Genomic DNA, 16,876 nt, shown 5'->3' on the forward strand with positions numbered 1-16,876 from the left:
ATTTACAAACCCAGGTCTACAGTTTGCAATTTTAATAGTTTACACAGTGTATGTGAAGAAGCTAGGAAGAAAAAAAGAGAACTGCAAGAACAGTGATATAACTATGTGTTGCAGGAGGCAAGTTTAAATACCTTGCTGCTTTACTTATTGCATTGTGAAGGGTCATACTGGTAACATAATGACGTGCCATAGAAATCGGCATATGTTTTATATTTTGTTGCTTTTTTATTGTAATGCATGGCAAATTGCTTTTCTCTTAATCATTCTATGCCATGACAACAAGATATTTCCCTCACCTTCTCCTTCCGAGCTTTGCAGTTAACTCTGCATAATCACAAACCTGTAGTCATGGGTAAAAATATACTGTGTTTTAACTCTTGTTATTGACTGCTACTGCAAAGTAAATTTACATTCAGGAGGCAAAATATATCTCCCTCTTTTTGAGAAGTATACTTTACGCTCTGGTATGTTTATGTCTCTGGGCATGCACTATTGCTCATTCAAGTGCTAGCTCAGAAGTTACAGTATCATGAACTTTAAGATTTTGAGTATTTACAGAATCAGAACAATTGTGATTAAAAACTATAGTCAAAGGTAAGTAATGTGAAAGCAGTGAGAATTGTAAGCACTCTTGGCATTTCAAAGAGTCAGGTGTTCAATATTAGAGTCGGATTAATGTCTTTTCTGTATTGGGTCTTTTTATTAAGCCCATTTTACTTTAGATGTCAGTGAGGCTCCATCACTGGAAATCCCAGGACTTGCTGTCTTGAAGGATTCAGTCTTTGAGGCTTTGAAAATTTCAACAATAGTAAACCTGCAGTCAGAATGGGTTTTAATTCTGAGACGAGTCCAGATGTTCTGTCTAGATATTCAACAATGACGGCAGATCTTAAACAGATACTTTCCTATTAGTTCATATTTCAGGTTCAAAGACAGAGAAAATTGATAAGTGGACTCTAACTCTAAACAAGAATATATCTCTTTAACTGTGCTTTGAAATAAACTTTCCTTGAGAACAGATGAAGTGTTAAGAAGGGAGAACACTGCTGTCATATGTGTTCTCTCAGGGTGGGATTTGCTAGAAACATTAGCTGAAAAATTAACGAGGTGAGGATGTTAAGTTTTGAGTTGATGACACATGTTAGCTTGCTCAAACTTCAGAGCTTTGTTGGATACAAAAAAACTACAGAGTTTAATACTTCAGGAAAATATTTTTTAAAATCATCTCAGACAGAAGGAATTTGGGAACAAACCAGGGCTTGGCTGTCATTAATTGAATAGTTAAGGCAATTAATGCAGTACAATGTGTTAAAGGTCAAGTAAAGATACAATACTGGGTTGTAAATGTTAATGTATAGTTCTTATTAAGTGAGAACAGTTTGTCCATTTAGTTTTGTAGAAGGATGATGCCATAAAGTTCTGTCTCGTACTCACTTCCCGTCTCATTTCAAGGAACACTGTGCACCTGTCATTATGCTCCCTAATCTTTTAAAACCTCCTTAAGCTTTGTCTCCAGAGCTAACAAAATACCTTTTCCTGTCTGCTTTATATGTAAATAACAGATTCATGAAAGAGGTTTCCTTTAGTTGATTGGCTTGGTCTGGTTTCAGAAATTACAGACCAAGTCAATTGTAAAACTCTGCAGTTTCCATTAAGTTGCAAGTGTTTTAGATGTTGTTTCCAAATAATGCTGATGACTGCAGAACCATTGCAGAAAATAGTTTTGTCACATGAAGCAAGTTATGTTAAGATGAAGACAGCTTTTTTGTTCTTACAGTAAGCTGTATAACTTGCTGATTTTGATTTGGAGAAACAAGAAATTGTAAGTCTATTTTCAGAATTCCTCTTTCAGTGAAGAAAATTCTTCTGGTGTCTGAGAGCTGAAGCAGCCCAGTATTGCTTATTTACATGTTCAGAACACAGAAACCAGTGTAGCTCTGTAGCAGACATGTTAAAACATGACATCAATATCTGGAAACCTGTTCATTAAGATGTAGAGTAGACAAATAATAAAAATAAGACATGAAGCATTTTGAAACCGAACAGGCTTTCAAGCCATACTTAGTCAAACCTATCACAGTTTCCTTGTGAAAGAGAAAATACTTTCTTGTGTGTGTGTGTGTGTGTGTGTTAAGTAGTCATAGTTGACTAGAAAGACACAGATCTGTTATTTATTTCTGATTTGATCATTGTGAATTTGTTTCTTGCCTTCAGCGATTCTTCTATGCAAGGTGCAAAAAGAAAAGTAAGGCACACACTGTTCATCCTTAAGAGGTTAAACACATATAGTCTGATCAGAATCAAATTTCTAACTTGGAAGTCCATTCATCCATGGAATATTCTTCTCTAACGAACTGGTAGAAAAAGTTGATAGAGTTGGAAATAGCACTGGAATGTGTAGAGAGACTTGATTGAGTGCAGTGGGAGTTCAGTGGCTAGAACTGTTGGAGAACTGGGTAGAGGTTAGAAAAATAAATCATGGAGCCCAAACTGGCAAAAATAAAAGGTTCAGGTGTAGTCACACAAAGAGCAGTCATTGTAAGCTTAATGGAAACAGTAAGAAGACACTCGACTGTTTAATACAAGACTTTGCTGTCTGCATTCATAAGGTTTTATGCTGTTATATAAAGGAGAAATATACCAACAAACCAGGGGTGGACATTAGTAATACAGCAGTAAAGGAATTACTGTTTTGAGCTAGGTATGCCATTCCCTTCCATCTTTACATCTGATAGAAACACCACAATAAGAAAGCAGTTCTAGATGCTGTATCCCTGGAATTATGCAAATTATAATGAATGGCTTGTTTGAGAATATAGAGCAAAAAACAGCACTAGAGATGTCAAAGTAACACTAAATGTCAAAAATGTACACACTTACCCCTAATAGATATTAGTTTGCTGTATCATACGTAGCATTTTTCTTTTCTTAGCAATGCAAACTATTGAAAAGTAAATTCTGATCTTGCCTTTACTTGTATAGCTTCGCTGTTTCCAGCAAGTCCAGCAAGTATGATACATGAAAGCTTCAATTAGCAAAGAGGCTTTAACGCCTTTCCAGTCTTCTCAGCCATCCATTAATAGTGCACAAGAAAATAAATGATATCATTATTCAGAACATCTTTTCAGCTTGCTCTGGGCTGAACTGATTGAATAATAAGTGTTAACACTGAATATGTTATTATCTTTGGAAGGTGAAAGCATGACTAATTTTCTGTGATGAGGTAGAAGAGAATATTTCTGTATGTAATAGAAAAACCTTATTATTTTGTGATGGTAAAAAATCACAAGTATTTTGACTTAGATTGCTCCTTCTTGCAGATCAGATGAGACAGATATATTACTGACAGCATCTATTTTTTGATAGCTTACTGAAAGGACACAGAAAATACTGAAGTACTGAAATATAAGTAGCCCAAATCATATTGAATAGATGGCTTAAAAACTAGTAGAAAGGACAGGTAATGAACACCTAAAAACTCTTCAAAGGCTCTGTATGAAATTCTTTTGAGTCTGTGTTTCCCTAGGATGTCTAGAATACCTTGGTATTGAACCCTAATAATGAACTCCAGCATAAAATAACTGCATAATTTATATGTCTTGTTAAACACTAGCAAGGTGCAAGAGATCCATATCACTAATAGTAGATTTTCTGGGATAGATAAAAAATTCTAAAAAACCTTATAGATCCAAAATTTAGCCTCTAAACACACAAAGCTTGAAGAATATCACTGACCAGCAGTACAATAACCCCCCTACCTTGTGTTTTCTAGAGGCCTTCGCAAGAGTTAAGAATTATGCTTATTCTGAATATTGCAGCCTGTAAAGAAAACTCTGCAATTGAACTGTCCTCTTATAAGGGATAAAAGATGTTGAATGCATCATGGATTAAATGGAAACTGCTTTGGATATTGGGTGTGTGTGGGATAAAGCACCCAGTGAAGAGGTAGTATTTTCTACTTTTGCTGCACAAAATATTCTGGTACCCACAAATTTCATCCTAACACGTTCTTTAGTCTGTTTCCAATTTATATTTAGACGAAATGTATTTCTTATATGCATCTGCATGACAGAGTTTTATGAAGAACGTGACCTGTGTCCAGATATAACGTTATTTTAACCCATGTCTGTGCAGTTTGGTGGGATGTCAAATTCCTACAAACCACACCTTACTAAAAGATTGTCAGCTGTTTTCCCATTCATTTTTGAACAGCCTCCCAGGCAAGCGTGATGCTTGCATGAATGATACCCAAGAAATTATTTAGCCATACAATCTGGTGTAGTTGTGTTGAACTGTGCTTATGGACTGACTTACTCAAGCTGAGGATGTGATTGTCTTTGTAACAATACAGCAACTGAACAGCTAGGAGCCAGCAGCCAGAACTTCTGTTGGAGTGGACAACAATGAGACATTCTTGACGACCGTTCCTCTTGTAAATCTTGGCAGGATTTGTGATAGAGTGTGGTATGTAGATCTCAGTTAGAAATCACTACAATACATTTAGCAACCTCACAAGAAACCTCACCTGTTACCACCCTGTTCCTTTCCTCACTTAATCTTCCCTTTACTGACATGTGTTAGCTTATGTACTAGCCCGTATACTTACTGGTTAATACTTTTTTAACCAACACATCTAAACTGAACTATCAATACCACTCTTTGTCCCAAACTTCTGCTACTTTGTGGAAAAAAAAAAAAAAAACCACACACACACATCTAGGGCCAAAACTAGCGAGTCAATTCTGTTATTTTTATAAGATTATCACAGGAATGCCAATGAAAATATTCTTAAGTTACAATGGGTGTAACACAGGATTTTCACATTACCCCCTCCCTCTGGGGGAAATCCATAACTTTGTCTACAATGTGAACTCCGCTCATATGGGTCAGCACAGATTTACCCAGTCAGTGTGTTTGTTTCCACTTCCATTTTCATTGGCACAAAACCAAACAACTAAAGGGAAACAGGCAGTGCAGGGCCCCCACCCTGGCTCTGAACATATTTTCTTCTATTGTAGCTGGTTCCCTCAATTTCCCAGATCAATCAAAACTTGCTGGAGTCACTGCTGTGATAAAGTCATTCGCTGTCAGGAGGTAGGATATTTGTGCTAGAGTGATCAAGGGCAGCAAAGCTCTTAGTGGCAATGATAACCCAACAGAAATAAATACCTACTGAATTCCATCATGAAATGGGGCCTGGGGGTGGTATGGAATACACACTGAATTGCTAATGATCTCTGTATTGTGCTAGCATCCCAGTCTGAGGGAGGGAAGAACATCGGCTCTGATCTTTCCAGGGCTATCAAAACATTTTGGAGATCTGGGATATAACTAATGCTGATAGTGTCAATACCTGGATGACTCTATTTGAGGGCTGTTTAGGATGCTAGTCTTGAGAAGTCAAGAGGTCAGTTCCCTGAAGTGTCCTGTCCAAAATTTCAGCAGCCTATGTGTGAACAGTACACCCTAAATCAGTGTAAAGTTCCAGTCCATCTATGTCCCTTATGAAAAGGAGTAAGAATCATGCTCTGGCTTATATATACCTTTATGAGAAAATAAATAACAAAATCTCTCGTGATCTAGGACCATGTTATACAGTTGTGTCATGAGGAAGTGCAGATCAGCTTCTGCTCTCTTGCTTTTAGTGAAGAGTCTGCTGCTGGCTTTAGTAGTAGCTGGTTACTGCCTGCATTCATGCTAAATGCTTCCTGAGTCAGTAGTTTACTATTCTCACTTCTGCTTTTCCAATCTTAACCTCAGATTTGAAAATTGTGTTGCTCTTCCTGATTTTTTTTTTTTTGTACATTATTATCATTACTGACCTCAAGTGTATCCTGAAAGATAATTTTGATTATCATGTTAGAAACAGGATGTACTACCACCTGTTTCTCCCGGATTTACGTGTAGCGTTTGAACCTCCAAAACTAGCGAGAGCTGCTGTACTGGCTCCTGTGTAAGCTACGCAAGACAGGGTCTCGTGCTCTGCTTCATGTGGCTGCTTCCCCTTCCCCACACGTGCACTGGGCCACCCCTACTCCAGTAAATGAGACGTGCCCATGGCTGTTCTCTGCCTCAGAGGCCAGCTCATGCCATGTCCCAGGTGCGCATGGTTATAAAAATGAGGGTAGCTGTATTCAGGTTGTGTGTCGGGAATGGTCCCTGGCCTGTGCCAGGAGGGGTGTGAAGAGCTGGCTGGGCTGGCCTGAGTGGTGCCAGGGTCAGCCTCATGCTGTGGCTGTACGGGCAGTCGAGTCCCAGAGCCTGGGGCTGTGCCCACCATCAAGGTGGAGCTATTAATACTTTTGCTAATCAGTTGCAAGCATAAGCCATATGGTTTGCAATCCTTCACAGCTATGTTTCTCCTTATCAATTGTTGTATATCTGGAGGGATTCAGAGTTCTTATTAGATACTTGGAAAAATGTCTGTTGGCTTTCTGAATTTTATGTTCCTTGCCTTTAATAGTTTTCAGGTCAGAGTTCCGTAGGCTGACTTTTTAATGTAGGAGAAAATACTGTCTTTTATCAGTTTTCAATATGCCACATAATGTCATTAATTAAGTGCCTTGTTCTTGTCTTACAAAAGAGAGAAAATAACCAGTTCTAATTCTACGTGATGAAAAATTTAATTTGTTAATAATCTGGTAAGCTAGAAGGGTTAGAGCAACAGAAAGCCAGAATAAGAAGTGACTTCACAGACAACAGTTATGCTTTCATATATGTCTATATATTATGCTGCGAGGAGATTTTTTTTTTCTGTCATTTCATTATTTTTAGGTGCACCAACCGGTTTAGCCATTTAAAGCGTATGCTGCAGGACAAACTGCGTCACCAAAGAAGATGTGAGGCAAGCTGATATGACTGGCCAGGACATAGTACTCTCTTTGTCTCCTGGCTTCAGTGACCAAAACCCAATTGTTAAATTATTTTGTGAGAGCACAATCTTGTCTTTCATTGAATTCTAAAAGGCTCTGCCAGGGTTATGTGCTATTTCCAGTCAGGAATATGGAGGCTTTAAATTATTGCTGGGTACAAGGAGTACTATGTAGATGATGCAATGGGAATGATGCAGAATGAAAGTCTGGACCGAGGTTTTAGTAGTGCTTAAAATAGTGTTTCTTACAAATCAGCAAAAAAAAAAAAGTCTCATTTGCAAACTAAGAATAACACAGAGATGAAAGATTCTTCCTAATTACATCTTTATTATACTCATGCTGTGCAAAATGCATTCAATTATGTGTTGCAGCTCTAAGTAAGATAATGTGAAGTTTCACTCTTATGAAACTTGTAAGATTTTTATTCTTGAACTGTGTCGGTTATATTACTGATGGGTCTATGCAGGTGGTTTCATGTACCATCTCATTAGGGATTCTGTATTTGCTATGCATATTAGTATAAAAAAGCATTTTAGGAAGGTTTTAGAGAATTCTTTCACTTGTACTGGGTTTCCTTTTCTAATGACCTGCACTACACTGCCAGGTATTTTAGCGACCAGCAGTTTAACTGTTCAGCATTTGGAGAAATTTAAAACCCTGAAAGGTGAGCTGAAATACGTTTCTCCACCTACAAGTTGTCCAGCTTCAAAGACTGCTGCTGATGCTTTTGCAGAGCTGGAAGTTAATATAACATACTACTAACAAAGGCTGATAGGTTGGTTTTGAACCCTACGCAAAGGAATAATGCTTCTATTTTTAAGTGGGGAGGGAAGGGAATAAGAGACTTTAACATGGTAAGATTTTTAGAAAGCTCATGACTGAATTAGAATTGAGACTTGCCTTTCCTGTTTTTTAGACAGAAAGTAATTTGGGAAGGAAATTCAAAGGTTGGAGGGAACTATTTCTGTGAGAGTTTGATATAAAAATCAACCACTCGCTCCCCCCAAATTCAGTCAGCAACTTGAGAATCTAGAATATGGCAAGGAAAGAAAGGAAGAGTATGGATTGCTGTGTGGACATTAGGCCAAGTGTAAAATGGTTCATGTCAATTATTTAATCACACTGTTACCAGCCTTTCATATGCACCCTGTGCATCTAAGAGTGGATCTTTCTCCCTGAATGGATGTTTGCCTATGCTGGTCCAGTTACTACTCCTTTCCTTCAAATAAAAAGCAAGTGATCAAAACTAGAGAGTGCAGCACAACCTCTCTCACTGCCGGGGGGCCGGCGGTGCCTCCCCTGCTGTTCCCGTCGGGCAGCACCTGGGGAGTCCTGCCCTCCCGCTGCCTTGAGGGGGCTGCAAGGCTGAAGACGGGACTTGTAAAGCTTCAAATACAGGACTCAGAGGCATTATTGTGCAAGAAAGGACTTCAGACAGTTGCTGAATTGTAAGTCTATGCTTAAATCCCGATCATATCTGTGAGATTTTTTGATTTGCTCAAGATTTTTGTGAATTTAAGGCTGTGCACGCTGCAGAAATGCCGAAGTAGAAAAGCTTCCATATTATCATTGCAAATCAGAGGACATTTACACTTATACACAATCATATTTCCAATCAGTAGATCTCAGGCCTGTAATGTTGTATGTGCAGGGGCAAACTTTTATACACATCAGGATGAGAGTCTTCCGTTCTACAACATTTCTTACAGAGATAATAATTTTTTTGTTGTTTTTGTCCTTTAATTTTGTCCCTTTAAAACAACAACAACAACAAAAACCTCAAACATTTGGATGTTTAAATAGTTATATTCAGGATTGTTTGATTTGACAATTAAATGCAAGCTAATATTAAATTATATGTTATCAGGGCCAGCATACTGTAGCAAAATAAGGATCTTTGGGAAGGTCAAACAGCTTCTACAATTTGGAAGATAAAGAAGCAGAAGTAAACCTGTTACATGTCTTCATTTGGACTTTCTCAGATGGAACTCTAACAAATTGTGGGTTGTGTGAAGAGCAGACAACATGGTTTGGTGTGCAGAGGCTCCAGAAAAGTGCTATGCTTAATGTTTTGCATAAAAATTTGGATAGGTCTTATCTGATAACTGACTTACAAGTCACTGAGTAGAGCCTTACTTTATGTCCAGAGTGAATGATGTGACACGTCTCTGCAATTAATATATTCACATCTTGCACACAAGTATTTCCGTAGGTCTCAGATCCCCTTTAACAGCTGAAATTATTTTTTAAAGTGAAGATAAGCTACTGCTGAAGACTTTGCCATGCGATAGCTGTTCTAGGTTTAGTGTTTGTGTCTCATTAGAATAACATGGTTTTGTTTGTTCTGTAGCCATTCCAGCCCACGCACATCTTCGTGGTTTGGCCCTTCCTCTTGCTTGTCTGCAGGTGTGTCCATTGCTGACCTCATTCACTCATCTATTTGGAGTCATAAATACATTTAGCCTAATGTTTGGCCATATCTCTGTTATGACATCCTTGAAACAGAAAAAAAAAATTCTTATTACAAAGCAGGACTTTTCCTGCCTAATATTTATTGAAATATGTATTTTTTTTTTATGCTGTCACAGTAAACAATTGTAAGGCTTCACTTCTATTTCGGGCTTTGCCACAAGCTTGCAAATGCCTACATCAGGTCACCTCCCTGTACTTCTCTCTTACTTCAAAATGAACATCCTTGCAAGTGCTACATTTTCAAATGAATGTAAAGTGCTTAAGGGTTCTCAGATGTCTACTTGAAAGCAAATTATAATTAATGCTGTACTGCTTTTTTTAGGTCTAAAGTGCTAGGTACTGGAGCTAAGATTTTCTGTGGTTTAGAGTTGGCCTAATTCTGTCAGGCAAGGGAGATTTTATTGTTCATGTGAATAAAACCAGAGTTAACATAAACTGTTTTGGTTTGTTTTCTGGTAATTCAATCCCAGAGCTACATAGATTTATTTCAAGATATTTTCATATGAGAGTTGGGTCCTCTACAGGGAGAACTAGAGTTCATTTTCATGCCAAAATGGAATCCAGCAGTATTCTGTCTTACTTTCATGAGTGAGCCTTTTAATGGATTTTTTAAAAATACCAGTAGTGTTAATTCAACCCACACAAGCTAGCATTGATATCCTGTGCCACTGCCTACGCTTATGTAGTCATTTACACTTCTGTCAGGTGGAAAATGCTGTACAGAAGGCCAGCTGCATGCTACAGCTGGAAAAAGAAAAACCCAATGCAAGGCTTAACTTAGTGTGAAAACAAACTGGGTAACACATGAATTGCAAGAGCAGACATTTTTCCCCAGAGACCCTGTTTTCTTTTGATCCTAACCTTCGCACACTTTAAATCTTAGGGTTGAAATAGGCAGTGTCCCAAGCTGGATTGCTTTTGGTCTTTTAAAAAAATTCTTGGCTAAAGATAATTTTTTGTCCAGCAATTCTCCAAGGTTAGGTAAGAGCAGAAATGAAAGCAGGTGGAGAGGTGGAAGTCAAAACTCATGCCTGAGAAATAAGTGCAGAGTACAATAGGGCAAAGGATGAGGTTTTGGGGGAAAATGATGACAATGAAGAAAAGCAGAGAAATATGAGGAACTAGAGGAAAATATTAATATTAGCACAGATTTTGGAGGCAAGGGCTGGAATGTGTTAGTCATGTAAGAAGAAATTTTAAAAAAAATCTAAAAGAAAAGAGAAGTACAAACGTATGGGATGTGGTTATACACAGACTGTTTTCTTTCCAAATCTGTGCTTCTGCTTTGTAGCTCTGGGTCTGACTGTGGCTTCAGCTGCCCACAAATGGCTTGTGGAAGTCGTTTTCTAATTGTCTATCTCAGTGCCTACAGGTGTCTTCATGAGTTCAAGTGGTGGAATTCTGTTCTAGGAACTCTAAAGCAACAAAATCTCTTGATGTGGCAAGTTGGGTCATTAATTTTCTTCTATAGGATAAGGGGTTTCTGTGAGTGCATGTCTGCTTGAATGGTGCAGTCTTTAATGAGTCATGGTCTGTTTCCCTTAGCCACTTAGCTTTAGGACAGTCTTCAGATGGTTCAGCATCATATAGGGAAGAGCTAGTACAGAGTACTTTCCTATTCATAGAAGTTAAAAATTATATATGTGAAATAGGCAGGAAACTCATTGAAGAGAGGGAATGGGCTCATGGTTAGGAAAATTGGCAACCATGGAATGGGATTCTATCTCTGCCTTTACCAATAAATTCCTATTAAAGACAGCCAAATGACTTTGACCAAAATTTTCCATTGCCCCTGAGTATTAATTTTTGGATTTTCTTCAGTGGGCCAGATTGGCAGGCTGCTCTCCCAGCTGCAGTTTAAAGTCATTGTTAGTGTGCTTTAGACATATAAAAAGCCGTACAAATAGTAAGTGGTTAAGGAAAATCAGTAGTCTCATTTCTTAGATTGTGAACCCAAAATCCACGGAAAATTTGCCATTTTTGCCCAATATCTCCATGCCTAACTTTATCATAGAATCATAGGAGGGAAAAAGCCATTTCCCCTACAGTCAGTTCCCTCTCTGAAGTCAATTTAACATCTGCGAATCACTTAGGTAACTTGAGTGAAAGCTCTAACATACACCAGAGGAATTTATTAATTTTTCTTTTTAGCATAGTGTTGAAGTGTCATACTAAATACTTAATTATTCTTTTATTATAGGAAGTATGAGTCCTACGGGAAAAAATAGTTATAAGGAAATGAAAACCATACTCCAGGCTATTCTCATGATGGAGAGAAATGAATTGCCTAGAGAAACTTTCAATTTAGGAAATGTTGGAATTATGTGCCTCATTTTGCTATATGGGGAGGATGATCATTTCGGTTTGGGAAAGAAAAGAGGGGGGAGAAAAGGGGAAGGCTTTTATTGGTTAATATATATTTAAAGAGTGAATTTCCTGTGGTCTAGGGTAATAAAAATACTTGACAGGGAGATTCTATGTATGTGGGGTTCCTGACTAAGAATATCACACATAAATTTGTTTCCATTAAAATCAATAAAATACCTCAAGTTGCTTGCAGAAATGTTCGTGGTCCGTATTGCAACAAGTATTCAGTATCCACAGCTCAGAACTGACCTGGGCCAATGGAATTGCAAAATATTTGTCAGCTTTGGCTGACAGCCTAAGGTTGCCACAGCAATTTTTCTCTTTAATGAGTAAAATAGGTGGTGTTTATAGAAAAATAATGAGAAGCTGTGCAAAAGGTTCCATTCAAAACCATTTTGTTTATATATAGTTTTGTTGTTTGTTTTCTTTTCTTTTTGCTTACTACCATGGACATTTGCATGAAAACAGGATATTTCTCCTTCAAATTGCAGTCATGGACAGAATAGCTACTATGCCAAAATGGAGCCAACCCACTTCAAAAAAGTAAACTATTTTGCTCGCCAAATCTGTTTCTTCTGTGTATGTAAAGTTTTGAGCACTTATTTTCCTACCTAAATTTAGGAGCTGGTTTTTTGCGTTAGTTCCGTAAAACCAACAAAACAATATGGATATTATAAAATGAAAATATGTTAGTGAAAAGACTACATTATTAAAAAAGAATATAAATAACATTTATGTTTTAGAATTTACAGTGACTGACAGCAGGGATAAAAGTATTTTTGTGATGGGTACTGGTGATCTGGGGGTTTTTTACATAGCTTAGAAACAATTATAAATATTTGAGAGAGAGAAATAGAAGAGCTGAATTCTATTGGGCTGATGGTGATGAATAGAATTAATAAAGGAAGGCTTTTCTTAAGAATGTCTGTGTTCTTTCGGATGGACAAATTTGGCTTTTCTAGTCTCTGGTTGAATGTAATTTTCTACCAGTTTGAGAAATATACTTTTACTGACAAGTGGCGTGTTTTTTTCTGGTTCAGCGGTGTTTTATAATGCCCGTAAGATTTATTTTAGGCATCCGAGGCTGAATGAGTGTACATTAACACCCATGTTCCTATATGTATTTACATCACTTAACAGCTTAGTCCCTGGCTTCAGGTGCATCAGGGTGCACAGGGAAATCTCTCAACTGCCCAGATAGCTCCATGTCATCTATTTCTCTAGCAGGAATGAGTAGGGGAGTAGGTGTGATGTGCTGCCAAATCCTCAGGCCCTGTAGCCCTCATCTAGCAACAACGATGGCAGGAGGGTGAATCACTGACCCTTCCAGCTGGAGGCAGCTCCAGCCAGAGCCACCTCTGCCCGGCAAGGGTTCACTTGCCCTGGGCTAGGAGAGCGCAATGGCTTGTGGCGCAAAGCGTGCTTTTCCTGTTCCTCCTCCTTTCAGTCCTGGGCGGTTCTCTGAAAACTGATAGCTACCTGTGCAAAATCCACTGGATGAAGCCGTCATCCATTTATACAACTGCACGATTTATAGTCACCATACTAATAAGTAAATATTCCCTCTCTGGTTAATAAATGGAACAGGAGGGTTTAAGGGCAGGTGAACGTAGTCCTCTGATGGTAAAAGTTTGCAAAGATATTAAGAGTGGGAAGGCTCCTGTTTGTAATACACAGGTAAGTTTTCTGATGTCCTGAGTGCTGCTACTTCCCAAAGCTATCTGTAAATCTTTCAGGCAATGTTTTTTTTTTCTCGTTTGAACAAATAAACATCCCACTGATCTTTTCTAATGTAACTAGCCTGTACTTGGCTCTGAGAGCCCAATTAATTAGTAATCTCTTTACTGAGTTGGGGCCATATGAATTCATGATTTGTGAATAAAAAGTATAAAAACTCTGTAAAATACACTTTGCAAGTCTCCCTGCAGATGTAAACAGCTTTTTTTGCCAAGCCACTTCACAAAGTCAGAGTCCATTTGCTCAGGCCAAACACCGTTTGAATGTGACTGAAGAGTATCAAGACCCAAGCAGTAGAAAGAAACATCAAGGGCACTTTGGAGAAGTTTGTTGCATTTATTCTTATTTTATAGCTGCTCCATATGTAGTTTACACTTCACAACTTTTTTAGTTGCTTTTAGCTTGGGCAACTAATAATGCATGTTCACATTGTCCTATTTTTTCATACCATAATACCTGATGCAGGATTGTGGCCTAATGAAATGTTTGCAAAGTAATTCAGCATAAGTGTGCCAGTTAGTTTCTTTGGATATTTGTTGGTGATATTCAGTTCCCACCTCATTTGTTCCGTGCTGCTTTGGCAAAATGTTACAGATTCTAGCAGCAGGCAGTTCACAGTAATGATATAATACACCAAGTAAATATATGATAAATGAGCAAATGTAAACCAAACAAGAAACGCAACCCTGGGGAGTAACTGGGCCTGAAATTCTCATGGATGAGCACAGCAGGTGAGCAAAAGAGTATGAGGAATAGATTAACAATATCTTAGAGCCTGACTGCCACAAATATGTCAATGGTGGTGAGTCAGCATGGGAAGAGTGCAGTAATTTGCTGTTGATTCAGAAGCCAGTTGGTCGCTGCTACACTTCTGGGTGATGTGAAGAGCATTTGCCAGGAATGCTGATGATTAACTTTTGCGAGCTCTGCAGAGCTGCTGCTTCTGCTGCTCCTCAGCCCTTCTCTTGTGATGCTGCATTCCAGGGACATTCCACTGGAAACAATGGCATGGCACAGAGCTGCTGGAAAAGCTACCAGTCAGCATCAGACCAGCAGCCAAAAAATGTAAATGATACCAGTCATCTCTTTAGAAGCTGCAGTTTAAGAATTCATTTGCCTTTCTGAATTCAACAATGTTGCTTTTGCTTCACCTTTGTCAGGCCAATATACATAGCACGTAAATATTTTGTGCACAAATGAATATTTAGCAGTATAATTTATACTTATTTAGTGCAGAATTTATTATATAAAATATTATTTTGCTGTACTATTCTTCCGGCATTTTGTCCACTAGAAACCAGGCCTTTTTCTGCCTTTCTTCCTCCCACCTCTGTTCATATTTTTCTGTATAGAAATACATTTAGTTATTGTGTTGATGATTACTTTCCTGTTAAGTTATCTTTCTATCTGACCTCCAGCTCACGGATGTTACGACTGTAGGATTGTGCTAACTGACCCCTCTGGAGTTTTCACTTCTCCATGCTTCCCCAGCGATTATCCCAACAGCCAAGCATGCAAGTGGATCATCCGAGCACCTCATGGATTCATCATCCAGCTCACATTTATTGATTTTGACATTGAAGAAGCTCCGGGCTGCATTTATGATTCACTGACTTTAGACAATGGAGAAAGCCCAATGAACCTTTGTGGCATCACTGCCAAAGGATTATCCTATAACTCTACTGGAAATGAAATGGTCGTGTCATTCAAAAGTGACTTCAGTATCCAAAAGAAAGGTTTTAATGCCACCTATGTACGAAGTAAGTAAAACCAAAGCATTTCATGCCTCTTATAGATGTTAGAAGGAGATGTCCTGTGAGGACTAGAATGACACTTTTCAAAGGAATTGCATCCTCCGTGGGAAGGGAAGGGATGCGGAGACTGCAGGGTAAAACTAGAGTTCTCTTTTATGTTTTCTTAACTAATTTATTTTTCTTTGGATGAAAATAAATTGTTTTATTCTGGGACATGACATCAAATGAGTTAGAAAAACTTTTCACATGTGAAGATTTCAGGCCTAACATTGCCTCTCTCTGGAGGTTTATCCTGGAGGGTTTGGAAAGAGGACAAGTGTCCTTCAGGTCAGAGTACCCGCAGAGGGACACAGAAACCTAAAAGAGAGCGCGAGAGGGAACTTAGTTGAGCCAGAAACAAGTCCAGCCCAGACCTCTGGCCCAGTTTAAAGCCCAGCAGTGAGGAGGAGTTTGCACAGGAGCAGAGCTTCTCAGGGGTTCTTCCGGTCTCAGAACAAACTCCCAGGGATGAACTGGCATTGCAGAACAGCTATCTTTGGTTCCAGTTTCTTGATATTTCTTTCCCTTCCTTAAATACATAGCAATGCTTAGAAGCCCAACAACTGAAAAAGAAAAAAAAAGAAAAAAAAAATACACTCATGCTTTTTTCCTCCAGAAGAGTACAAATAACATGTGATTAATGTTTGTTTTGTTGTTTAAAGCATTAATTAGAATTTGCTAAAGGACAGTGAGGTAACGGAGGGCATTAGGATGATTGCTTACAGCCCCCATATGCTACTGAACATTAATTCCACTTCAGGCTTATAGTTTATAGTTGTATGCTCTCATTGGGCTTTCTTTTTGTTGAAGTCATACAGCTTAGACTGAGCACTAGTATTGCATTGAGTATTTATATTATTGTAACACACTCATGTTCTGTTGGTTGGCTGGCTACTGTAGAAACACAGAGCAGGGAGGTTCGCAGTTATCTCTTTAGTCACAAGCATATCTTCCTCATGATTTTTTACTCATATATTTTAAAATAATTAAGATAGTAACCTACAGGAATCATAAGGCAAAAGTAGTCCTAATTACACCAGAAAAAATTTGTGTGCAGAAAAGAAAAAGGGTAATGTCATATCAGAGGAACTGAAAGTACCTTTTCCTACTGAGGTCCTTTCATGCTGATGAAATGAAAGCAGTAATAATTCTGGGAGCACCTTTTCTCTTCTGAAAGTGGAAGCAAATTTTCTGACAGGTTTCTCTATTTGAAAACAGCAGCTCTTGCTGTATTGTAAGAAGTTGTGAAATCAAGTGGATCATTAAACACTATATGCAATCAGATTATGCAAAAAGATTTATTTTTTATTCATTTTTCATATTTTAATATCTAAGTATTACTATAAGGGATAAGATGACTTACAGTTGGAATTTAAAGATGCAATGTTGCCCTCAAATGTGTTCGGTGAGTAGGAGAGGAAAAGTCCACAGACATAGTCAGAGAACCATTTGTGTATAGTAATGTATTGTTATGAAAGCAAAAATATTACCTCCATGCCACTGCATTCATGGATAGCACCACTAAAACTAAATAGTCTTGGAAGATATCTTTTCATTTTGAATAGGAAGACCATGTACCAGTGTGAGTAAAGATATCAGTGACCTTCACCAGTGACTTATATTTTGATATTTCAC

At 38.2% G+C, this 16,876-nt stretch overlaps 1 protein-coding gene across 4 annotated transcripts in view; it reads left to right on the forward strand.

Moving 5' to 3' along the window:
* The window catches only part of ADGRG6 (adhesion G protein-coupled receptor G6), a 113,872-nt gene that overhangs the window by 28,962 nt on the left and 68,034 nt on the right, over positions 1-16,876 (forward strand). For all 4 annotated transcript variants that reach the window (XM_065632139.1, XM_065632136.1, XM_065632138.1 and 1 more), the window contains exon 3: positions 14,867-15,208. In XM_065632139.1, coding sequence (XP_065488211.1) covers positions 14,867-15,208 — 342 coding nt within the window. The remainder of the gene's footprint in view (positions 1-14,866; positions 15,209-16,876) is intronic.

The sequence above is a fragment of the Caloenas nicobarica genome, chromosome 3, assembly GCF_036013445.1.
Source record: "Caloenas nicobarica isolate bCalNic1 chromosome 3, bCalNic1.hap1, whole genome shotgun sequence".
In the NCBI taxonomy this organism is placed as follows: Eukaryota; Metazoa; Chordata; class Aves; order Columbiformes; family Columbidae; genus Caloenas; species Caloenas nicobarica.